At 49.9% G+C, this 24,452-nt stretch overlaps 1 protein-coding gene across 2 annotated transcripts in view; it reads right to left on the bottom strand.

Moving 5' to 3' along the window:
* dati (zinc finger protein datilografo) overlaps positions 1–24,452 on the bottom strand; it is an 87,333-nt gene that overhangs the window by 16,981 nt on the left and 45,900 nt on the right. For both annotated transcript variants that reach the window (XM_089574090.1, XM_089574089.1), the window contains exons 3-5: positions 14,619–15,026; positions 6,182–6,311; positions 1,627–1,683 (exon numbers count right to left, since the gene is read on the bottom strand). In XM_089574090.1, coding sequence (XP_089430216.1) covers positions 1,627–1,683; positions 6,182–6,311; positions 14,619–15,026 — 595 coding nt within the window. The remainder of the gene's footprint in view (positions 1–1,626; positions 1,684–6,181; positions 6,312–14,618; positions 15,027–24,452) is intronic.

Here is a 24,452-nt window from a genome sequence, read left to right as displayed (position 1 = left end):
TTGAATGAATTCGCGGCATTTCGTCCAACTTGTCTCGAACCTTACCGTGGAGGAAGACAAAAGCCTAGTCTCGTTTGACGTGGTGTCGTTATTTACCTGCGTACCGGTTCCCCTTGCTGTGTCCGTTGCTCGCCGCGCACTCGAAAACGACCAAACGCTGCACGAGAGAACTCCACTTAACGTCGATGAGGTATGTCGCCTTCTCGACCTCTGTCTGCGCAGTACCTTTTTCACCTACAATGGAGAATTTTTCAAGCAAACAACCGGAACTGCTATGGGGGCATCGATTTCAGTCACAGTGGCTAACCTAACCATGGAAGACGTCGAAAGCCGGGCCTTCTCCTCCTTTAATCCCAAGCCAAAGTTATTCCTCCGTTATACAGACGACTGCTTTTGTGTGGTGAAAACCTCAGAGATAGAAAACCTCCAGAGTCATCTAAATTCAGTTGAACCGGCCATACAATTTACTGTTGAACATGAACAGCAGGGCAGCCTGCCTTTTCTGGATGTCCTACTTACAAGGCACGACAAAGGCCTGCAGTCCTCGGTGCACAGGAAGCCAACCCACACAGGACAGTACCTACATTTCGATTCGAACCATCCCATCCCGCACAAAGCATCTGCCGTTACACCATTACTGAAGAGAGCCGACTCCATATGTTCCTCACGTGAAGAAAAAAGGAAGGAGAAGAACCGAGTCATTTCTGACCTCCAAAAGAATGGCTACCCAAACTCAATCATCCGGCGCATTATCAGGAAACAAGAAAGGCAAAACAAAATCCGATCTATTATTTCCTCAGACGCATGCCAGAAACGAAAACGTGTTTGCATCCCCTACGTGAGAGGCGTGAGCGAGACGCTGGCTCGCATTCTCGGAAAAGAAGGGGTGCTGGCAACGCACAAACCGACCAGCACTATCGGTCGCCTCCTCCCCCGCCCAAAAAACCGGCAGCCCAGAGAAAAGGCCAAGGGTGTCGTATACAAAATTCCGTGTTCCGTCTGCCCGGCGTCGTACATAGGGGAAACGAAGAACTTCGTGGAAAGGATGAGCCAACACAGAGCGGACGTCCGTCACATGAATCGTCAACGCAGCGCCGCGGCCGAACACTGTGAAGGGTGTGACCACCCAATTTACTTCGACAGCACCATTGTATTGGAAACGGAAGCTAACCCACGCAGGAGGCTTCTACTCGAGTCGTGGCACATTCAGCAAACACGAGAGAATGTTAATCATTCCCTGGGGACTCTCCCCTCATCCTACGTCCATGGGCTGCGGCCATTGACCCGGAGGTCCTTCACGCAGGGGCTTAAAAAGCCAAGCTGCGCTCGCCCGTAGTCACACCGTGAAGAAGGGGCTGAGCCGGTCCCGAAACGTCGTGTTTTTCCTGTATTTTACTTGGTTGGCGTCACTTACCTTCTCCTAACATTAAATTTCCCAACCAGACAGACTTCTGTCGAATGTTTTCTTTTGATTCTTTTGAATGCTCAAAAAGTATTAGAACAAATCATCATCTGTGCCAAAAAAGCATAAAAAGTGCATTTGCTAAATAAAAGACTACGCTCTTTCCTTAGCCAGCGAGTGCTCAGAAGAAAACACACACAGTGTCCATTTCAGCAAATGCTCACCTTGGTCTCCTGACGACTGAGTGCTACCTGGAGTGTCACCACCGGTCCACGTTGTACCTGCATCAAAAAAAAAAAGGAGGGATTACTTTAATGCATTCATGCTGCAGTGTGTATACTTGGGCTGACAGGAAGGATATTAGATTCTGAAGCAATTACGAGATGCTGCGAGGCGCACTGCAAACTAAGTCAAGCATGAAAAATGATAGTCCAGCCCAAGGCACATAAATTTTAAGGCAGCAAAGGAATGAAGCGCTTTGCTCTCCGTGTCTAACTCGTGAAATGCTTTCACGATGCACTAAGTTGTTACCCATCAGGATGGAAGAGAGAAAGAGGTGCCGCAGCAGAGGTCTCCAGAATAATTCCGATCAACAGGGTTCTTTAGTGTGCACTGACATCACACAACAGGCAGGCACCATTTACGTTTTGCATCCTTCGAAACGTAGCCATCGTGACCGGTACAGAAACAATGTTCTCAGGCTCAGCCGCCTTTGCAAGCTGCCCTGGTCTCCAATGGTGGCTGTTTGCAGAGCAATACGGGTATTTGCCATGAAAATAGTTTTCTTCTTTATGATTTAATTGAGTATTATCTATATTAAACTCAACATAAAAAAACGACAGCACAATACTATATCCTGAGCTTTATCTGTGATAAACCTTGTCACCAGTGGTAGTAGTAGTAAAAGACCTTTATTCGACCATAATTCACAGGCTGAGCATGTCGACCGCCTGGGCGACCAGAAGTCGCTGTTCTTCCTCCCCTTCAGCGCCAAGCCAGTCGAGCCAGGTGGCGATAGATAGAGAAGGCGGGGGACAGGAACCCGACTGCTGAGCAGCTGGGCAATAGAAGAGGCAATGGGCCAGGTCCGCATAGATACAGGGGCAGTTGGGACAGGAAGGGTCCGATCGATAGCGATAGAGAAAGAGGCGAGATGGGGTGATGACTGCATTCATCTGGATGTGCCGAAGAAGGCGAGCCTGCGGCACCGTGAGTGATGGATGAGGGGGAAGGTAAAGGCGTTTGTCGAGGGGGAGCTCGAGGTAGACCTCTTTTATGGTGCGGCGAAGGGTGAGTCTCTGAGCATCCTCCGTTCGAGGGCTTGGGCCAGGGGATCAACAGTGCCCAGAAAAGTGTGTCGCGGGCGAGCTGGTGAACCAGGTCATTGCCGTCAATCCCTGAATGCCCAGGGACCCAGCAGAGGAAAACGATGGAAGGCTGCAGTGCGGAGACTGCTCGTTTGACCTCCTGTTGGAGAGAAGGGGTTAGGGTGCGTTTCTGTATGTGGTGTATAGCGGCTTGTACGTCTGAATAGACTGTGTGCTCTTGGAGAGAGGGAAGGAGGGCAAATGACTGCAGGGCATGCGCAATGGCAAGGACCTCGAGGGACAATGCGTCCGCAGGGCGTAGATACGGCTCGCTGGTGTGTGTTTCAGGAGTGGGAAGATGTCAATGGTACAGGGCGTAGCCGCACGAACCTCGAGGAGCCACGAAGGAGGCATCCGTGTAGCTACACCCTGGGTATCAAAGATGGGTAATGGTGCTGCGCGGCCGCATGACGACGGCCGGCGTGCAGGACGGGGGACATGTTGGTCGGGAGGGGGAGGATATGAAGATTGGGAGCCGGAGTGGGAACAGGAGAGGTAAATGGGGAGATTGGAATGGCCGAGATACGCGCTTGAGTCAATAACCACTGACCCTGAGGGGTAAGGAAAAGGCGGGCAAGCTGCGAGTCACGATGGAGAGCGAGAAGAGAACAGAGAGGATGGAAAAGGGCTGGGGCAAACAGCTTGGCGGTAGAGGTAGTGATAGGGAGGTTGAGAGCTGCCTTGTAGAGGCCTACAAGGGCAGTCTCGAGAGCGTTAAGTTGAGTCTGAGTGAAGGAAGTGAAGGGTGCAAAGTACAAGACCTTGTTAAGGGCCAGCGCGTGGGAAACTCGGCACGCATGAGCCTCATGGAGACCTGAGCGTCGAGTGACCACGCACCGCAGCAGGTGAGTTACCGAGTGGCAGGTGGTGACAGCGTGGTGGAGGGCTTGCAAATTCTTGGCCACGTGCAAAGGGAAGCCAAGAACTTTGCACTGCGTGACAACAGGAATGGGAGAGCCAGAAAGGTGGAGAGAGACGAAGTGGTTGTGTGAGCACTGGTAGAAGGATTGGTTCAGAAGGAGAAGCTCGAATTTTTCAGGAGCAGGAGAGAGGCCAGCGGTGGTGAGAAAGGAGTCGATGAGATCTAGGCCATGGTGCAGGGTGTCCTGTACGTGACCGGGAGAGCCCGATGAACACCAGAGAGCGATGTCATTGGCGTAAAATATATGATGCAGGTCGGGAATTTCAGCTAGCTATGAGGCGAGAGGGGCCATAGCGAGATTGAAAACGGTAGGAGAGAGAACAGCAACTTGAGGACTGCCATGGGTAAGGTGGTGTGGGTCGGACAGATGGGTGTCTACTCAAATGCGTGCCACATGTTCAGGGAGGAATGAACGAATATAAGAGTACATGCGGGAGCCACAGTCCAAGAAGGCAAGTGGAGAAAAGATGTGGTCGTGGCAAACACCGTCGAAGGCCTTGGGAACATCGACAGTCATAAGTGCATGAACTTGAGTGGGGTTAGGTGACAGGAAGGTGTGCTCGAGAATCAGAAACATGTCCTGTGCATAGACGCGGCGTCGAAAGCCAATGACAGAATGGGGGAAGAATTCCCTCGAATCAAGAAAATTAGAGAGGCATGTCAGAGGCATTTGCTCAAGGGTCTTGCTAACGCACGATGTCAGGGAGATTGGGCGGAGGTTAGAGAGAGAGGGAGGTTTGCCCGGCTTTGGAATCATAGAAATGTGGGAGGAGGTCCAGGAGCTCGGCAGGCAGCCGCTGTCCCAGGCCTCATTGTAGGTTTGAAGGAGGAATTCTTTGGCGCAGTCAGGAAGGTTACTAAGTGTGGTGTATGTAATGGCATCCTCACCGGAAGCCGAGAGTGTAGCATTAGCAGCCAGAGCCGATTCGAGCTTCCGGAGAAGGGGTGGTCCAGATCGGTGTTAGGACCGCCCGAGTACACCGGGTAGGAGGGTGCCAGAGGCGGAGGGAGGTAGAGAGAGACAAGCTGATCAAAAACATCTAAGGGAGTCCCCTGAGTGAGGGTTTTAGCTAGAGTGGGAGCAAGGGCAGGCTTAGTGCCAAGGAGGGATTTAAAGAGAGACCATGCGGATCGCGAGTGCAATGCAGAGTCAAGGCCATCACAAAGAACACTCCAACGAGAGTGCTCGAGGGAGGCGCAGTGGGCGACGATCTCGGCCCACAGAGCAGTGATCTGGGAGGAAAGTCTGGCATTGTGGGGTTGGGAGCGAAAGGAGTGTTGAAGACGTTTACAGGAAGCCATAAATGGAGTAGGTGAGGATCTGGGTCTGGAATTGAAAGCGAACGCAACGGCTACTGGACGAGAGCACTGCAAAGATGTGCAATGTCCAGTCGTCGTAGGATTGAAAGGAGTCGGAGGCGAGATAAGTGCAAAAGGCGTGCCAGTCAGTGTAAATAACTGGATGAGATCGAGGGATGTGGCAAAGAGAGGTGGTAATATGGATGAGAAAGTGGTCACTGAGAAGAGTTTCGGCTGTCATCTGCCAGTGAAAGGAAAGTGAACCCCGAGATAAAGTGAGGTCGGGTGTCGTGGGGCGCTGTAGGCATTGCCCGCTCGAGTAGGGGAGCCAGGAGTATTAAGAAGGGTGAGGTGGCATTCCTGGGCCAGACAATGGAGGAGGCGGCCTGGTTTGACGGCTTTTACAAACATTTACAGTGGATATTTACAAACACAAACGAGCTGATGTATGTGCAGAATTTGGTAACACAGGGTATTTCCATGACAGAAGCCAACAGCCACAGAAACCAAGGGGCACAGGGGATTTTTTTTTTTTCTAAATTAATTTATTTATTTTGTGGTGTTGATCAATTTAGAATATTACTGAATATGTTATCGCTTAAAGCTAATTGATTAGAAAAGCAGAAGAAAAAACAACCACATGCCGCCGGTGGGATCCGAACCCACGACCTCCAAATTACGCGTCCAGTGCTCTACCTCTGAGCTACGGCGACGGCTGTCAAACCTTCTGCTTTCGGGGGTATTTATGTTTACAAGTAACCTAACCTTGAGAGTGTTCATCAGCGCCACCCACATTCATAAGCGGCGGACGTAGAACGTCCTGAGTTACCGCAGGTGTGACGTGGAACGTCATCGAACGGAAAGGGTGGAAGCTGCGTGAGAACCCTGTTATGCTTCCTATGGCGTCAAGGCTGCCAGAACCGAGGCCCTCGCTAAGCAATTAAGCAAACAAGGGAAGGGGATTGAGGGGCTCGTTATAAATATGACAGAAGCCAACAGCCACAGAAACCAAGAGGCACAGGGGATTTTTTTTTTTTTTTTCTAAATTAATTTTGCTGAGCTACTGCCATGTCCCTCAAAGCAGACGAACATTTCTAAAAAAAAAGAGACAAGAATAAGAACTCGTAGACTTGATGCAGAGAAGCTGGAAAGACATGACCGGTTCAGTGCTGACACTATTTTATCTCGTACCTGGTGTGGTGCCTGGTGGATCCTTGTGTGAAATGCGCATGTGCTCCATAAGGGCTTCAGCGTTGACGCAGATCTTGTGGCAGATCGGGCAAGACTGCGACGCTGCTCCTCCAATCAGTGCCGCGTGTTGCTGCAAGTGACACAAGATGCACCAGTTACTGACAAAGGAATGTTCATCAGGTACTCAGCATAATAAAGCATTTCTACATCTAATACACAAAACCGTTTCTGCTGACTGCGTCTTCAGTGCCCAGCTGCAGAGCAGCGCTTTTTCTTTTGCCAGACTAACATGTGCTCCAGCTGTAAAAGTGGTCTGGACTATTCTGTCAATAAAACCTTTCTCACCAATGAAAGTAAGCCCAATAAAGACAGCCTTGACCTTGCAGTATAGCAACTCAATCAAGTATTTAATCAGCCAAGTTTCAATGACTGCTGGCTTCTTTCATCTCCACACTTTCCTGCACAACGCTAATTCTAGTAATGCATCCACAAAGACAACTAGCTTATTAATTGTTTCAAATTCCATCTTCATTAGTACATGCTGTGACAGCAAAGGCTAACCCACCCAAATTCATCACAAAAAGGAGTAGACAAGCGTTTAGGAAATCCAGATAAACAAATTATCCAGAAAAACTTACAATCCACACCGCCTGATTTTGAACAATGCAACTATTGAATGAGGTACAAAGGCATTTATCGACAATTTCACTGCACAAGAAATGCCGAAAAGAATTTCTCGGCACAAGAGGGCTCGTTCAGTCCCCTGTTGCGTTGTCCTTTGCATGGAAGAAACTTCGCAACACACCTGCCCGTGGATGGCAATGGCAAGCCGGGATCCCCTACGCATTGTTTTTGGACGCTTCGCCCCCTTACACCATTGCACAATGGTGTACACCATTACACCATTGCACATTGCACATTGCCCAGACCCGCCCGCTTCTATGTATGTACAGGTGTGGACGTACAGTTGTGTAAATGGAGCACACTATCTTGTTCAATCATGCATTGCCAATTGGAAATGAAGGAACACTGTTTCTTCACGAGAAAGCGCCCCAACGTTCACTACCAGCATGCACATACTATTGCCGAAAATTTCAATTAGGTAACGCATGAGAAATATTCGAAGAGAATTGCGTGCTCCACCTACTTTTGTTTGCACCTGTACATATGTAAGCGCATAGTTGTAGTTTTCGGATGCTTCACCCCTTTGCCCAAGGCACTACGAGGACGCCACTGGATTTCTACTCTTCATGTCACTTCTACGCGAGAACGGCGCTATTTAGGTGGCTATTCTTTTTTTTTTTTTAATGTTTCGCCCCTTTACACCACAGCACTGCAAAGAAGTTGCCACAGCAGGCGAAGGCCGCTGCACTCTAGCTTATGTCACATGCACCCAGGTTTGGCCTACTGGTTTGTTTGCATATGTGCAGATGACCACTAAACATATTATACGACTAGAATTTGCCAAAATTTTGAACGCAGTAGCCAGGAAATCGTGTTATCCGGGAAAGTATTAACGAGAAGAAAAGTAGCGTACCTCTAGGGGTAAATTTTTACTGCTCATGCTATTTAGCATATTAACCAAGAAATCGAATGAACCATGAACATACCAACGAGGTTATATTTACAAAAGTCACTACCATAAACACTAAAACAAGGGTTTTACCCGTCAATATTGATTCCCGCAGCAACACCTGGAGACGACACAAGGAAACGCCAGGGTGCCACACATGAACTAATAATGTGCCATATTTCCATGATGAACTGCTGTTACATTAATCATTTGTGTGAATACAGCTATGAATTTCTTTCAGAATGAGAGCAACCATGCAAAACAACTGTCTTGAAAAAGTGCATGGACTGGCTTTGCAACCAGCAACAACACCTAGCACTGCTTATCTATACATCGATGCACCCAGGCAGGCTAGGTTGCAAAAACAAATAACGTGCCATTTCATAGGTTTGTGTAGTTTTAATTTTAACCCTTTGAAGGTTTTTGCCGTATATGTACGGCGGCGGTTTTCTGTCCCGCAAGGTCTTTGCCGTACGGGTACGGTTTCGATCTTCCGTTTGAAATTTTGCGCCAAAAGAACAATGCGTGCTCACTGGGGGGGTGCTGCCACCTCTTAGGACTTACAAGAAGTGTTTGAATTTTGTGCTGCCTTCTTACGGAGATAAGCAGAACTTATGTCTAGCAGCGGCACAGACTGCGGCAACACCCCTTTTGTAGTTTTGGTTTCGCTGCTGTTATGTCCGCGGTTGCCCCGAAGATACAAGGCGTTTACGAACACAAAACTATTTATTAGCACTCGACTCAAGCGGTGCGCGCTGGCGGCCGCTCATCGGCGCGATCCGAAGTCATCTCTCGTCTCCAGACACGGCTGGCTGGTGCAGACAGGAGAGGGCCGCGGGGAAAGGAGGAAGGGAACGTCGAGAGGTTCGTCGGCCCTTCGTTCTCACGCGCAACCCGAACACAACACCTCGGCGGGAATCGCGCACTGGCTGAGCGGCTCGTTTGTCCCCCGTCTACGCGTCTACGCGCAAAGACACAACACTTCCTCCCCCCTTAGAAAGGGGCCTGGTAGCGGTCAGGAGGCCGGCGCGCACGTGTGGAAGCGCGCTGTAGTACGGCCGTGGCATCAGAAGAGGCGCTTGCCGTTTCTGTATTTGGCGTACACCTTGCGTGTTGGAGCGGTGCGTCTTCCGCCACGATATCCCAAGCCACCGTACCAGGGGCCGAAGGGCTGTTTGTTTGGATCGGTTTCGTTTGCGGCGGTGCCTTCAGAAGACGAAGCTGGTCGAGGTGTCGGCGAGCAATGCCCCCCTCCATGCGTACGAGCCAGGATCTTTTCCCAATGCGTCTGTCTATAACAGCTGGGGCCCACGCGTGCTGTCCGTGGAATTTGCGAGCAAGAACGCGTTGGCCCTTTCGCATTCTCTTAACGCGGGGAAGATCATCTTCCGTCTGTCCGGTTTCAGGTGCTGGCTCTGGAAGAACGGCGCTCAGGTGGGTTCGCAGCTCGCGGGCGAACATGAGCTGCGCTGGGGTACGGCCGGTTGTGTTTTGCACCGTGCTGTGCTGTTTGAAGAGAAAGCGGGCGATGCGTAGATGCAATGACCCAGCTTGTTCCTTCAGTAGAGCTCGCTTGAGCTCTGCCACGTATCGTTCAACCTGGCCGTTTGTAGCCGGATGGTAGGGAGCCGATGTGACGGCTGCGATACCGTTTTGTTTGAAAAACTGCCTGATCTCCGCTGACACGAAGGCGCTGCCGTTATCAGAAACGATTTTTCTTGGCAATCCAAACGTGGCAAACAATGTTCTCAATGCCTCAATGACCGCAGCTGACGTTACTTTGGTCATCTGTTTTACCTCGACCCATTTAGTGTAGGCGTCGACAATAACAAGAAACGTGCTTCCCTCGACCGGTCCTGCAAAATCGATATGAATAGTGTGCCAGGGCTCACTTGCCTTCTCCCACTGTGGGGCCGGGGCCTTTGGTGGCGCCTTTTGATTGTTTTGGCATATCTTGCAATTCTGAGCACTTTCTTCGATGTCGCTGTCGATTCCAGGCCACCACATAAAGCTTCGGGCGCATTTCTTCATAGCAACAATGCCTCGATGGCCTGCATGAAGCAGTGACATAGCTTGCGCGCGTAATGCTGGTGGGATAAGAACTCGTGACCCACAGGTGATGCAACCGCGGTGCGTACTTAACTCCGTAGCTCTCTTGCGATAGGCGTTGAAGCTTTCTCCCTTTAGTCGGCTCACGTTGCCTTCTTGAATGGCGTTGAAAAGCTCCGATAGGGATGGGTCCTCTTGGGTCGACGTAGCAACTGTATCTGCTGTTAGCGGCGGCTCTGGCAGGGCCTCGAGCATCAACACGTCTCCCGGGTTAGGTGGTTCTTCGTGGGTCGTGCTCAGTGGTAGGCGGCTCAGTGCGTCTGCATTCTGGTGCTTCTTCCCCGATCGGTGTACAAGATCGTAGTCATATGCTGACATTTTGATGCACCAGCGTGTCATGCGTGGTGACAACATCTGCGGTATTAACTTCTGGGGCCCCAAAATGCCTAGCAGTGGCCTGTGATCTGTTATGAACGTTACCTTTCGTCCAGCGATGTACTGGCGAAAGTGTTCGGCCGCGTAGACCACAGCAAGCCCCTCGCGATCGAGCTGAGAGTAGTTGCGCTCTGCTGCTGATAGAGTGCGTGACGCAAAAGCAATTGGTGCCTCTCTTCCTTGACTGTCAGCTTGTGAAAGAACAGCACCTACGCCGTAGGGTGATGCATCGCAGGCTATGATCAAGGGCTTGTTCTCATCGTAATGTTTGAGGGCTGTGCATTGCAAAAGAAGCCGTTTCAGGGCCACGAATGACTCCTGATGTCTTGGCGACCATGTCCATGGGACCTCTTTTTGCAGTAGTCTGTACAGGTCGTTGGCCACAGTTGCTCGCTGTTCTAAGAACCGGTCGTAGAATGTAAGAAGTCCAAGAAAGGATTGGAGTTCCTGCTTGTTAGTTGGTGCTCGTGCCTCGGTTATTGCTCGCACCTTGTCATCAGTCGGATGGATGCCTTCAGCGTCAATTACGTGACCAAGGAATTTCACCTTGGGTACGGCAAAACAACATTTTTCCTTGCTTATACGCAAGTTTGCGTTGGCTAGCCTTTCGAACACTTGTTCCAAACGTGCAGCATGCTCCTCGTCTGATGCTCCTGTGACGATTACATCATCGAGATAAACGCATGTTCCAGGAATTCCACGAAGTATTGTCTCCATATACCTCTGGAAAATTGCAGGGGCTGCCGCTATGCCAAATGGCAGTCGTTTGACTTTGTAGAGGCCCTTCAGCGTATTGATGGTAAGCAACTGAGATGTTGATTCGCTCACCTTCAGTTGCTGGTACGCTTGCGTAAGGTCCACGGTGGTGAAAATTTTCCCTCCGCGAAGTGTGCTGAAAACCTCCTCTGGCGTTGGCAGCGGGTAGGAGAACGGTTTGGTGAACCTGTTCACTGTGCTCCGGTAGTCTCCGCATAGTCGTAAGGTGCCATTATTCTTCCGAACTACGACGAGTGGTGTTGCCCATTCGGAGTGTTGCGTTGGCTCAATGACGCCTTGTTCTTGCAGTTTATCAAGTTCCGCTTCTACTGCAGATCTTAAAGCAAAAGGTACTGGCCTTGCTTTGAAGAATTTAGGGCTGGCCTCATTGATCAACTCCAGGTCGATAGGAGGTCCCTCGTGGCCTGGGATGTCATCGGAGAAGACTTTCTTGTACTTCTCTTGAAGGCATTCCACCACTGACTTCGTACCAGTCTGGTGGACGCCACCAATGGTGATCCCAAGTGCATCAAACCAGTTCCTTCCCAGGAGGCTGGATCCACTGTTCTTAACAATCAAGAGTGGCAGCTTGCATTTCTTCCCGTTGTACACAACGTCGACGTCGGCACTACCCAGTAGCGGCAGGCTCTGACCTGACCACGTCCTGAGGTGCGTGTCGTCGTCTCTTAGTCGGGGTGCGTGCTCCGGCCACGTTGTTCGAAAGGTGTCCTCGCTGATAAGGGTGCATGCAGCTCCGGAGTCGACTTCGAACTGGATCAGCTTATTGTGGATGGTCAAGCAGGCCATTATTTTCTGACGCGTGCCGATGTTGGCAACGGTGTTTAGGTCGTACAGCGTTGACGGAGGTGATTGAAACTCTTGCTTCTCAACTTGTGCCGCGACTTCAGAAGCGTCTACGTTATGATTGCGTGACTGGGCTGATTTACACTGCTTCTTTTTCGTTATACAAGCTTTCTCGATGTGCCCACGCTTGTGGCAAAAGTTGCATGTAGTTGATTGAAAGCGGCACGTCTGCGGATTATGCTGTTCGTCACAGCGCCAACAGCGCTGGACCTTTTGAAGTTTTTTCGAACTTGCCTTCGTGTTGTGGCTCTGGTTGTTCGAATGGCTTGTCTGGTGTACTGGCTCGATAGATCGCCGCATTTGTCGCTGCTGCTGCCCCGCACTTTCCGTTCGCAAGACGATGTCATAGGCTTTTGTAAACGTTAGGTCCTTCTCCGCGAACAGGCGCTGTTGCAAGGACTCGTCACGCAGTCCACACACAAATCGATCACGCAGCATGATGTCCAGGGGGAGCATCGTGGGGTTAGCTAGCGACAGGGATGATGTTGCTCCGGCTGACTGTTCGGTGGCTGCTGTGCTCGCAGGCAGCGTTCCAAAGTTGCAGTCGGCAGCCAGTTTCTTTAGTGCCGCAACGTAGGCACTTGCTGTTTCTCCCTCCAACTGGTCACGCCGTTGGAATCGAGCCCGGCTGTAGACTTCGGACGGCCGCGGGTCGAAGTGTTTCTGCAGTGCAGCTACGATGTCGTCGTAGGCCACGGCAGCTGGAGTGCTCGGCTGTACTAGAGCGCAAACGATGTCGTACGTCTCCTCCCCGCACAGCGTAAGCAGGTGGGCTCTCTTCTGGGCATTCTCCGTGATGTTGTTTGCCTCAAAATAGAATTGAAGGCGTCCAAACCACGATGTCCATGAGGAACCGTTGAACTCTGGTATCCGTCCAGGAAGCGTGAGCGTAGCCATGATTTGTTGTGCGGCGTAGCTTAACGCTGGGCTCGGATCTGCATCCTCGTCGCCACTGTTATGTCCGCGGTTGCCCCGAAGATACAAGGCGTTTACGAACACAAAACTATTTATTAGCACTCGACTCAAGCGGTGCGCGCTGGCGGCCGCTCATCGGCGCGATCCGAAGTCATCTCTCGTCTCCAGACACGGCTGGCTGGTGCAGACAGGAGAGGGCCGCGGGGAAAGGAGGAAGGGAACGTCGAGAGGTTCGTCGGCCCTTCGTTCTCACGCGCAACCCGAACACAACACCTCGGCGGGAATCGCGCACTGGCTGAGCGGCTCGTTTGTCCCCCGTCTACGCGTCTACGCGCAAAGACACAACAGCTGCGTGATCGCAACGGAGTCGCGCGAAATTTGAGTTTTCTTTTTGTCAGCACTATCTTGCAGGGGCTGCCGAAGTTTATTTCCATCTTTATTGGCGCTGCTCTTAGCTTGCTTATCACCGTTGCTCGCGAGGTATTCTCGCCCTCTGTGGCAACGCGCCTACGCTGTTTCGATTCCGCCGTGGGATCGCAACGGAGTTTTCTCTTTGTGGGCACTGTTTTGCAGAGGTGGCGAAAGTAGATTTCTATCTTTATTGGTGCTGCTCTTAGCTTGCTTATCACAGTTGCTATTCTATTCTATTGAACATTTTCCAGTTGTGAGTGATGCTGTCACCAATGTACTGTTCCTAATATTTTTTTACTATTTATTCTCGATTATATACATTTTTTAGATTCAAGATCCGCAATAAAGTAATTTGACCATCTGGGAAAGTTTTCTTCAAAATAATTCGACCCTCAAAGGGTTAAGCTCCTTCATAACAAAACCAGGGGGAGGGAGGGGGCTGTATAGTGACATAACTGTTGTGTGTACTGACTTTTACCAATAAAGCTGATACTTAACCACACCACAGCAGATGTTTCGTTACTGAGAGTCGTAGTTGCCTTCATTCTGAAAAAAATCCATGGCACTGCCAGTGCCTTTGCGGTGACAAGTGTAGGTAAATTTAGGCAGCCAGTTTTAATGCACCAAGTGGAATTAAAGCAGCGTATGACAGTTATTTGCAGGTGCACCAGTCGTCTACACAATTACACGTGCATATACCAGGTGTCCCAGCTAAATGTAACCAAGCTTTTAAAAAACACGGGGTGTCCTAGCCGTTTGAAACCAAATGAGGGTTGTGTAGAGTCGCGTGACCTAGTCTGCAGCATTTTTTTCGTTCTTCAAGGTTGAATAATTAGTTAAGCTTAATTAACTAACTTTTTAATTATTGACTTGAGGAACAAAGGGTCAATGAAAAAGTTGTAGATCGCTTTGAGAAACAGCTTACTCCGAATTCACAAGCAATTTTGAATTTCTTCGTCCGTCAAAGCGCGGACGAGTGTGGCACATAGCCTCATGGCTGCTATGCGCAGACCGGTGGCGCAGACCAAAACGAAGCGACTCGGATGTGGAAACATGCGCGCCATCTGTTGTTTAAAATTTACCCTACAAGAGCTATGAGTTTACAGAGTCTCTCCATAGATGGCGCTGCATAATTGCATAGTTTTTTTTTACACGAGTATTATCGGGAGCGGCAGGGGGCGAGTTAAAAAGCCAAAACGAGATAACTCGGGAGAGGCAGTGGGTGTGCATATGGGGTAGCCCGAGTTATCTCGGGAGTGGCAGAATAAGGGTTAATTAACTTTGAAGAGCGAAAAAAATACTCAAGACTAGGCCATACGACTATGAACAACCCTGAGTTGGTTTCACTAGACTAGGACACTTCGTCTTTTTTAAAAGCTTGGTTACATTTAGCTGGGACACCCGGTGTAAAGAGAACAAAGGATAAGCACACACCTTGGATCTGTGAGTCCGCAGACTGCTATCCGACGCGAAGCCCTTGCCGCAGATGTTGCAGTGGAAGGGTCGGCTCTTGGCGCGTTCCATTTGGCTGTCATGATTTCGCAAATGCTGCTGCAGGTTGGACAGCTGGATGAATGCCCTGCCACATTCGGCAACGTGGCACTTGTATGGTCGTTCGCCGGTGTGCAGGCGTGTGTGCTGCTGCACGTGCGAGAGCTGCTTGAAGCGGCGCTCGCAGTAGGAGCACTTGTACGGTTTCTCGCCCGTGTGGATGCGCGCGTGCTGTGCCAACTGGTGGGTCGACGAAAACGACTTGAGGCAGTGTTCGCACTGATGAGGCTTCAGGTCGCCCCGGTGGGCCTCGCGCGAGTGCTGCTGCATCGCAGACTTGTGCGCGAACACCTGCACGCATATGCCAGTAGGGGCACCATCAGGCAGGGCACTCGAGGACCACTGAGGAACATGGTCTTGAACTGGCAAGTTCGTGCCATGCATGCACAGACTCGCTTTCTTAGTCAGCACTGCAATGACACACCTGCGCACGAATTGGTATGGACGGTATGCTAGAACGTTCTATTCTGTGCGCAACTTAAAAACACTAGGTTGATTGTAAAAATAGTTTTGTCTTGCCTTCAGCTACCATTAACGCTAATACACAACTAAAAGGCACCTTCACCTCCACAAGGTTCTGAAATTTGCCTGTGTGCAAGTACGACAATTATTTTTACTATTTATTTGAAAATACTGTTGGAAATGGGGCCGTTACAGTGGTGGGGCGTGACACTTGAAAAGCAAAAAGGTTTCGTCGATTATACAAAAATACAAAGCGAATCTTCATCTATACAATCATTTCTTACCGCGTAATGTTTCACTTTTTATACAGAAGCAGTGTTAGTAAATATTCACTTGAAAAACAGTTATTTCACACAAAAAAGGAAAAATAACAAAAAAATTCTACAATCCCGGCCTCCACCTTAGGCGAGTTGATTAGGCGTATGACACAAAAAAAACTTTTTTAGAGCGAAATGGATACAGCTTTTCCGAAAGTTGTTAATGTACTGGAATGCAAGAGAGATGCTGGTAAATTATTCCATTCTGTTATCGTCCTCGGAAAATAAGAATTAGCGTACACATTAATGCGTGGGTTCGGGGTTTGGTAACAGTATTCATTGCTTGCTCTGAGATGTGTAAGTTGTTTTCGGACCAAGTAATGGGAGCTATTGATATTGAAGGAATTTCTTGAGAGCTGAAATAAAAATTTTAGTCTGGTTACTCGGCGACGTTCGGCTAGAGGTGGCAAATTGAGAAGACACAACATCTCTGTTACAGAATCAGTACGCGCATATCTGGACATTATGAATTGAGCTGCTCTTCTTTGCACACTTTCAAGTTTTTTTATTAAGCCACTTTCTACAGGATCCCATATAATGCAGGCATATTCTAATGTTGGTCGTACATAAGTTAAATAGGCAGCTAGCTTGGCAGACTGTGAGGCCAGTTTCAATCTTCGGCGCAAAAACCAGAGTTTCTTTTCAGCAGCTAAACAGATTTTTAGTACACGGTTTTTCCAGCTTAGATCTCTAGAAATGAGGACTCCCAGGTATTTAAGTGTTTCCACTGTGGTAACACTCATCATCGACACTCATTCATCGACGCAGCAGATGTGGAAACTATGATGAGTCAAAAGCATATAAAAGTATCTTTCTTCCTATTGCCTGAAAGCAACTAAAAAAGCACAGTTGAATCTCGGTACAACAAAGTCGAAGGGGCCCCGCAATCTCTTCATGATAGCGGTTGCTTCGTTACGGCCATAGGTAACCTTGGCAGCAACTGTGGCATACGAACAGGCTTACGTGCCACTGTGTAAACCGAGAACCTACCAAGCGCTTAGCATACCACCAATGTGTGTTGAAGGAGCCTTGATACCATGTAACAAGCGCCCACAACACGTACACAAGCCAAATACGTCACCCTAACCAATGCGTGTGCGACCGTTTTCTTACGCGACCCACATGACCTTCAGCGCCTAGAAAACAAGCCATGGCGAAATAATGTCATGAATGAGAGGAAAAGACATACTCACTGCATTCAGCCCCATTTTCTACAGTTAATGAAGCCATTTTGAAGCGAGTACCCAATGTGATTCGCTTCCCCGGATGATGCTCGAGCATGCTGGCCACAATAACCTGCTGCATGGCAGCAAGCGATGTATGACGAATGTGTACGCCAGGCCAAACGCTGACGAAAAACCGTTTGAAAAGGGCTCTGGAGTGCTACGAAAACAATGGTTCTAGCAGCGTTCCTAGTCCCTCACAAACCATGATCGGCGGCGTTAGTGATTGCTTCTTTGTTGCCAATAAGGCAGTGTGCTCATCGATACGGTGAAGTCCTTTGCTGTCTGACATATTTTTCGCACTACATAAATGCCTGGATTATGGTCGCCTACTGGTCAGCGGAAATTGTCTTGCGCTTTTGCGTTCCACCGCTATTACTAATCTAGCCCTTGTTTAAAACGAGTGAAACATCAACACTGTCATGCGCACCAAATGCGCTGCCAAACAGCCAAACCACACGACCACACTGCAAAAGCGGAAACTATATTGCATAAGTCACCTAACTAAGAAGCACAGCGCACTCATAGCAGGCCTTGTGCAGCGAGGAAGCCAAAGAACGAGAACGGCAGAACTCTACAGAGGCGCGGCACAGCGTACCGGACAACGTGCACCTCTCTATGAGACACGTTCAGCAGGTCGCGCGAATTTCGATGAAGACGAGTGAGAAAGCGCCCAATCCTTGTCGCATCGAAGGCAATGCAAGGAATCGTCCGCAGAAATGCACCAAGTGGGTTATGTGCAGTTAGGAATCGGTCTGCTCAGCGCAAAAAGGAGAGTTGGGTTCGCTTGGGTTTGTTGCATCCCTTTGTAGAAAAATTTTATTTTGTAAACGCGCGATATCAGATGCATGGGCCTGTATGGGAGCTTCCAAGGGGGATAGCTATTCCTTCGTTATACCCGTGATTTCATCATAAACCGTTTCATTATAGCGAGGCATGACTTCACAACATTCAATGAGAAAATCATATCCTATTAAAATGCACGAAGAAATGGCAATTTTACCTGTAAAAGATTTTAAACAACATAGGTCTTGATGCCACTCTCAAAAAGACGGCAATTAATTAAGGTATGAAGCATCATTTTAAAGTGTGAAGTAGCACTGGATGCAGTCAGTACTAGGGACGCAAGCAAGCATGCAAGTAGGCTGCACAGTTCGAACGTCTCAGTATCTGCTTTCATTGGTGAATAACAGACAATGACAAGCTGGTCAACTCATCAGTGCATATGGCACTACGGTACCAAAGTCTGATACAGCTCAACAATGATGCCCCAAGTGCCCCTCAAAGAAGGCCCTCCAACCAATTGTGTCTACCGATTGTCACGACATGTGGTTAAACGGTTATTTCGTTGATAATTGCCTAGAAGCGGCCAGCATCCTGCAATGTCTCACTACTGGGTGAGAGGGGATTAACTGCGATGTCACGACAACCGGTTTACAGGACTGGCTGGAGGGCCCCCTTTGTGGGGCATTTGTGGCTTCACTCTCGAGTTGTATTAAGCGCTAAGTCAGAAAATACAACAGCACTGGGCATGTGTATACATATGCACGAAGTATGGCCAGATATGCCAAAACACATGAAGCAAAATTGAAACTGGTTTTTAAGGAAAGAATGCATTGCCAGGGGAAGGAGGGGGGGGGGGGGGGGGGGGGGCTGTTTTGGTGTCAGAAGACCCCCCTAAATTTTCTCAGTGCTGCATTCCCCCTTCCCCCTCCTTTCCGATTTTTTAGCCCGTGCTATTCACACTGCATCTATATATTAAAATGTATAAGAAGTGTCAGTCCGTTGACAGAATAACTCATGTTCTAATAAGAAGCAGAAGTTATTGTAGAAAATAGTCACTCTTCACCACAACAGGACATAAGGCACTACTTTTAACTGCAGACACAGTTCACCAAATAACACATACCTTTCCTTGTTAGCCTACTTTTCCATCCTTTGCATTGTTTTCAAATTATCATAAAGTGTCGCGAAAATACAAAGTGCATAATTTTTTAAAGCACCTCTGGGTCCGGGCGCAGGTTCACATGCATGAGGAAGAAAGTTTGACAAATGTCATTTTTTTGCAGTTGTTGCCGTTCTTGTAGAGCAGAAGCTGTTGTGTTGTATATTAAGAGAAAAAAATTGTAAATATCGCGATTTTTCGTACCAGTGTTTTCTTGAGAAAAATCGCGATTTTTCGTAAAAGTTGTTTTGTGAAAAAATAAATGTCCTTTACGAATCAAGCGGAATCAAGCCCTCCGGGTCAAGGGACGGGATAAAGGAGGCAGTAAGAGAAGAAAAGAAGAAAGAGGCCTCCAAAATCACTTCGACCGCCTGGGGATCATTAACGTGCACCGACATCGCACAGCATATGGGCGCGAGCGCCTTTTTTGCGTTTCGCCTCCATCGAAACGCGGCCGCCGCGGTCGGGTTTGAACTCGGGAACTCCGGCTCAGTAGTCGAGCGCCCTAACCACTGAGCCGCCGCGGAGGATCCACACGGAGCACCCATGCGCTGTTCATCCGTGCGCTTGTTTAGCAGCCGTGGCAATCAATGCACGTGGTCGCTCGAGCGGCTCGCAATTTTTACTCTTCACCAGCGCGCACCGTGGCAAAGTTGCTCTTGCAGCGCAATGTGCTGTATACACGCTTTGTCCCGTCACCGCTTTGGAAAATCGGGGTGTCGTCAGTCATCGCATTTGTCGTTAGCTCCCATTTCCCGGCCCCGCCATTTACCGCGCGCGACGAAACAGCGGGCGCGTATCACCGATGTGGCGCCGGCGGGCGTTGGGGGCCACTACAGGAATCAACGGAACGCGTATATGAATGGCTTTGATCAAAGCGCGACCGAACTGTGCGCGACCGAACTATGCGCCACATTGCGTGGTGCAGTTGCTCCCAGAGCTGTATTACCGGTTTCCGCAACCAAAAGGTGAAGCCCTGTTTACGCACTGTTCTAGTTGGTTGGCTTTTGGGGTTTAACGTCCCAAATCGACTCAGGCTATGAGGGACGCCGTAGTGGAGGGCTCCGAATAATTTCGACCACCTGGCCAGGGTTCTTTAACCTGACAACGGACAGTACACGGGCCTCTATCCGGCCGATCTACGGGCCGGGATCGAACCGTGTGTACAAGACTCTTACTACACGAGTAAAGAAGTTGCAAGCGAAGGCGCTCAAATCGCAGTAACGCTTGAAAAAATGGGTTTCGTAAACACAACAGGAAGAAAACACTATCAAAGACGAACTTACAACAGTCAGCGGCGCGTCGTGCAAAAGAACGAGGTGCATTCTTAAGCGCTTCCAATGAGACTTCAAATTTTTGGTCCTAAGCGGTAACAATTAAAACCGATCAGATGAGGAGTGAATGTCACCGTGATGTAATGTGCTTGCTGATAGCTAGAACAGCGGAAGCCAGCGTTGCTCTTGACCGCTCGATTTTAGAAGGGAAACGCACTCGCGCAAATAAGCCGTAGCCTCGACTGCAATCACACTACCGAGGCTTCGCGCCAGATGCTGGCGCGTTGAGCACCGCGCCGAGGCGGGCGACGAGAGAGGTACTACATTTCTCCATTCTCCGGGAACTAGCTCGCGCCGCTCGCGTCTGGGCGTTGCTAGAAGCAGTTCGACTGCCAAGAGTAGTGAGAGGTAGTAATTAACGTAATATAGTGATTTTAAAACGTGTGGAATGTGTTTTGTACACAAATAATTAAGCACGCCTTTTCACTGTGATCCTGTATCTCAGCACATGCAGAAACCGCAGCGCCATCGACACTTCTTGGCAGCGCGCGCGCGCGCCGCGCGCCAAAAAATTTGGCAGTGGTTGGATATACAAGCGAAAAGCTGCAGTTGTGCTTGGTTCGACGTCATGGCTGTCGCAGTTGGCGTACAATGCACTGGGAGCACCACGATAACGGTGGGGGCGGTCGGCCGTCACCACACTGCCTGTACGGAGGCGGAGGAGGAGACGCGCGTGTAGTGAATACAGGAATGGACACCACAGAGACATGTACTGTGGTGTCCATTCCTTTCGGGTGTACCCAAAGATATGAGAGACAGGTATTTCCTTTCCTTAAAACCAATTTTCATTTCATTTTCCTTACGGTGGTTCAAGATATGAGAGAGACAGGCGTCGTTTCCTTGCCTTAAAATAATTTTTTTTTTCGGCTCACATCTCGGTGGACACCCGAACCGCGCCCTAAGGGAAAAAACAAAGAAGCGAGTGAGAGGAAAGAGGTGCCGTAGTGGAGGGCTCGAAAAAAAAATTGGCGGGGGGCTTAGCTTTGGTTAAGCCTGGTAGGTTGCGAAAGCAAAAGCGCAGCGCCTCCAGCTGAAGGAACGCAGTGCGCCGCGTCTACAGGTCACGCGTGGCTACCGGTCGCCGCTGCGCGACGACTCAAAGCGTCTTCGGTATTTTTTTTATATTTTGTTTTTAAGGCGAAAGCCTTTAATGCCTCATGCTGTCGTTAGCAATCCGTGTCGGCAGCCGTGTCTCCGACCGGGTCGGCAGCCGTGATTCCGTCCGGGTCGGCAGCCGTGATTCCGTCCGGGTCGGCAGCCGTGATTCCGTCCGGGTCGGCAGCCGTGTCTCCGTCCGGGTCGGCACATGTGTCCGCGTTTAGACGGGTGTCCACCGAGATATGCGAGACAGTTACAGCATAATTTCCTTTCCTCAAATACAATTTTCAGTTTCTCCATTACGGCCCCTCTTTCTTCTCTCACTCCCACTTCCTCCCTTCCTGTACGGTGCGGTTCGGGTGTCCACCGAGATGACAGAGAATTTCCTGTCCTCAAAAAGCGTTGCGTTCAAAGGGCAAGGCATCGCGCCGAATGGGTGGTGGCGTTCCTCCCTTCCTATACGGTACGGTTCGGGTGTTCACCGAGATGACAGAGAATTACTGCGCCATTTCCTTTCCTCAAAAAGCGTTGCGTTCAAACTGTAAGGCATCGCGCCGAAGGGGTGGTGGCGTTTCTCCCTTCCCTTATGGTGCGGTTCGGGTGTCCACCGAGATGACAGAGAATTACTGCGCCATTTCCTTTCCTTAAAAAGCGTCGCGTTCAAAGGGCAAGGCATCGCGCCGAACGGGTGGTGGCGTTCCGCGGACTGCCTGGCAGCGCTACAACACGCTGTCGCGTTCCACTCCTAAAGGCGAAGGTTAAGCGTCATTAATTAGCACTTAATTAGCGTTAGTCATTAATCGGTAATTAGTCACTAATTAGTAATTTGTCATTACTTCGTCATCAGCCCCGCCGCGGTGGCTCAGTGTTTACGGCGCTCGGCTGTTGACCCGAAAGACGAGGGGGCGATCCCGGCGACGACTGAATTTCGATGAAGGCGGAATTCTAGAAGCCCGTGTGCTGTGCGATGTCAGTGCACGTTAACGAACCCCAGGTGGTCGAAATTTCCGGAGCCCTTCACTACAGCGTCCCTCATAGCTCCAGCTGCTTTGTGACGTCAAACCCCAATAAACCAACCAATTATGTGTGACGTCATCCAGTGGTGACGTCACCAGTGTCACATAAGCAAAGTGGTGCGGAAAACGCTTTCGCCTCTACGCACTTTAGACAGTCAAAGTGCCCCTGAATTTTTTATGTTGTTGCGACTGAGAGAAAGAAAGCAATCTACAGCTGGTATAACGTCACAGCGGCAGTAGCGCCACAGGTGCGCAGCGCAGCAAACACACACCGTAACTGCAGCCGGGCTCTCTGAAGGAACAAGTTGGTCGCCGAAACATCGGGTAATAGAGGCACAAAAGACACGAGAATGTGGTAGGCCTTGATGTGGCGAAGGCCTTTGATAACGTCCGCCACGACGCTATCCTAGACAACCTCACTTCGCTAGGGGTCGGAAGCCGAACCTACAGTTATATTAAAGATTTTCTAACGAACAGAACAACTGACATCAGCATTGGCAATTGTAGACGGAAAGGGATTCGACTTGGAGTCCGTGGGACACCACAGGGATCTGTGCTCTCACCCATCTTATTTAACATAGCTATGATTGGCTTACCAAGCAAGCTGGTAGAGATAGAGGGACTCCATCATAGTATCTATGCGGGCGATATCACGCTCTGGATGAACCATGGAAGCGATGGCTTTATGGCTTATAGAGGACGGCGGTGCATGCGATAGAAGACTACCTGCAAAGTAAGGGACTTCGGTGCTCCGCTAAAAAATCATAAATCCTTGTGATGACGGCACAAGCCCGGAAAAAGAAGGAAAATCCGAACATCACTGTTAAGGTAGGTGGACAGGCAATCCCATGGGTGGACTGCATGCGCATACTGGGGCTACACGTGCAGTCCACAAGATGTAACTCCCAAGCATTGGAAAGAATCCAACGTAGCGCGCAGCACACCAGTAGGCTTATTCGACGAGTCGCCAACAAGCAGGCAGGCGTAAAGGAGGCAAATCTGCTTAGGCTACTACAAGCCTTTGTAATAAGCAGGATTGTGTTTGCTGTGCCGTATCTAAAACTCACCGTCTCCGACCGTAAGGGCTTAGAGTCAATCATAAGAAAAAGTGTCAAGGTAGCTCTGGGACTTCAGCAATGGGCTCGGACAAAAAAACTGCAGGCCTTAGGAATACCAAATACCATAGACGAGCTTATAGAAGCTGCGCTCACTGCGCAGTTTAATCGATTAACGACCACGAAGACGGGTAGGTATATCCTAAGGCAGCTGGGATATTCTCCCACGCAGACAAAAGAACTTGAGGTGGGAATGCCTGCTGAAGTGAGGCAGAAAATAATAATCCCCCCAATGCCACGGAATATGCATCCCGATTTTCATGAGGCACGTAGGAAAGACAGGGCGGAAATGCTGCATCGCAAATATACAGGGCGCCAGGACGTCGTGTATACTGATGCGGCGGAGTACCACGGACGAACAGCGAAGGTAGCGGTGGTCGCAAAGGAAGGCGCCCGGTTAGTAAGCAGCTGCACAATCATAAGAGCTACGGTCACTACGGCAGAAGAGGCGGCCATCGCGCTCGCGCTCACACAAAAAGACAAAGGTGGTCATACGCGATACGCAATTTTGATTTAGGCAGAATATCAGCAGCGGCAGCACGCATACTGTCGAACGGAAAAATTGAGAGTCCAATCCTCTTGCTTTGGACGCGTGCTCACCAAACCCTTCAAGGCAATGAGGGAGCCCACGAGCTCGCCCGAGGACTGACCTTCCGGCCGATCTCACCGACTCCGTCCGAGGATGGACACATTTCAAAAAACGAGCGGTTATACTCTTTCCGCGATATCACACAGTTCTACATGCTTAGTCGAAGAGAATACTCCGCACCGCACAAGAAGCTGAGCAAGAAGGAGGAAGTAGCATGGCGGCAGTTGCAGGTGGGCACTTTTCCGAATCCAGCCGCGCTGAGTAGGTTCATGCCCGGCTGAAATTACGGGAAATGTAGGGCCTGTGGAGAACGAGCCACCTTAGCCCATATGATGTGGGCATGCGCCCAATCCACACCTTTAGTGAATTGCAAGGAGTCATGGGAGGTTTTGCTACGCAGCCAGGACCTCCAAGAACAAAAAGAGACCATCAGATATGCCTTCGAAGCCGCCCGGTCCCAAGGGATATCGGCCGTCTGAAAAGGACGGGATGGCGAGGCCGCCGTCCTGATTATCTGATATAATAAAGTTTGTCTAAGCCTAAGGCTCAGCGCGCAGCCACGCTGACCTCGCGAAGCGGCTGGCGTTATAGAGATCACTGCGGCGAGCCGCATTGGGG

The sequence above is a fragment of the Amblyomma mixtum genome, chromosome 2 (genome assembly GCF_055824585.1).
Source record: "Amblyomma mixtum isolate Tamu chromosome 2, ASM5582458v1, whole genome shotgun sequence".
NCBI lineage: Eukaryota > Metazoa > Arthropoda > Arachnida > Ixodida > Ixodidae > Amblyomma > Amblyomma mixtum.
Note: the sequence above shows the minus strand (reverse complement) of the source record. Positions and strands in the feature narration are given on the sequence as shown.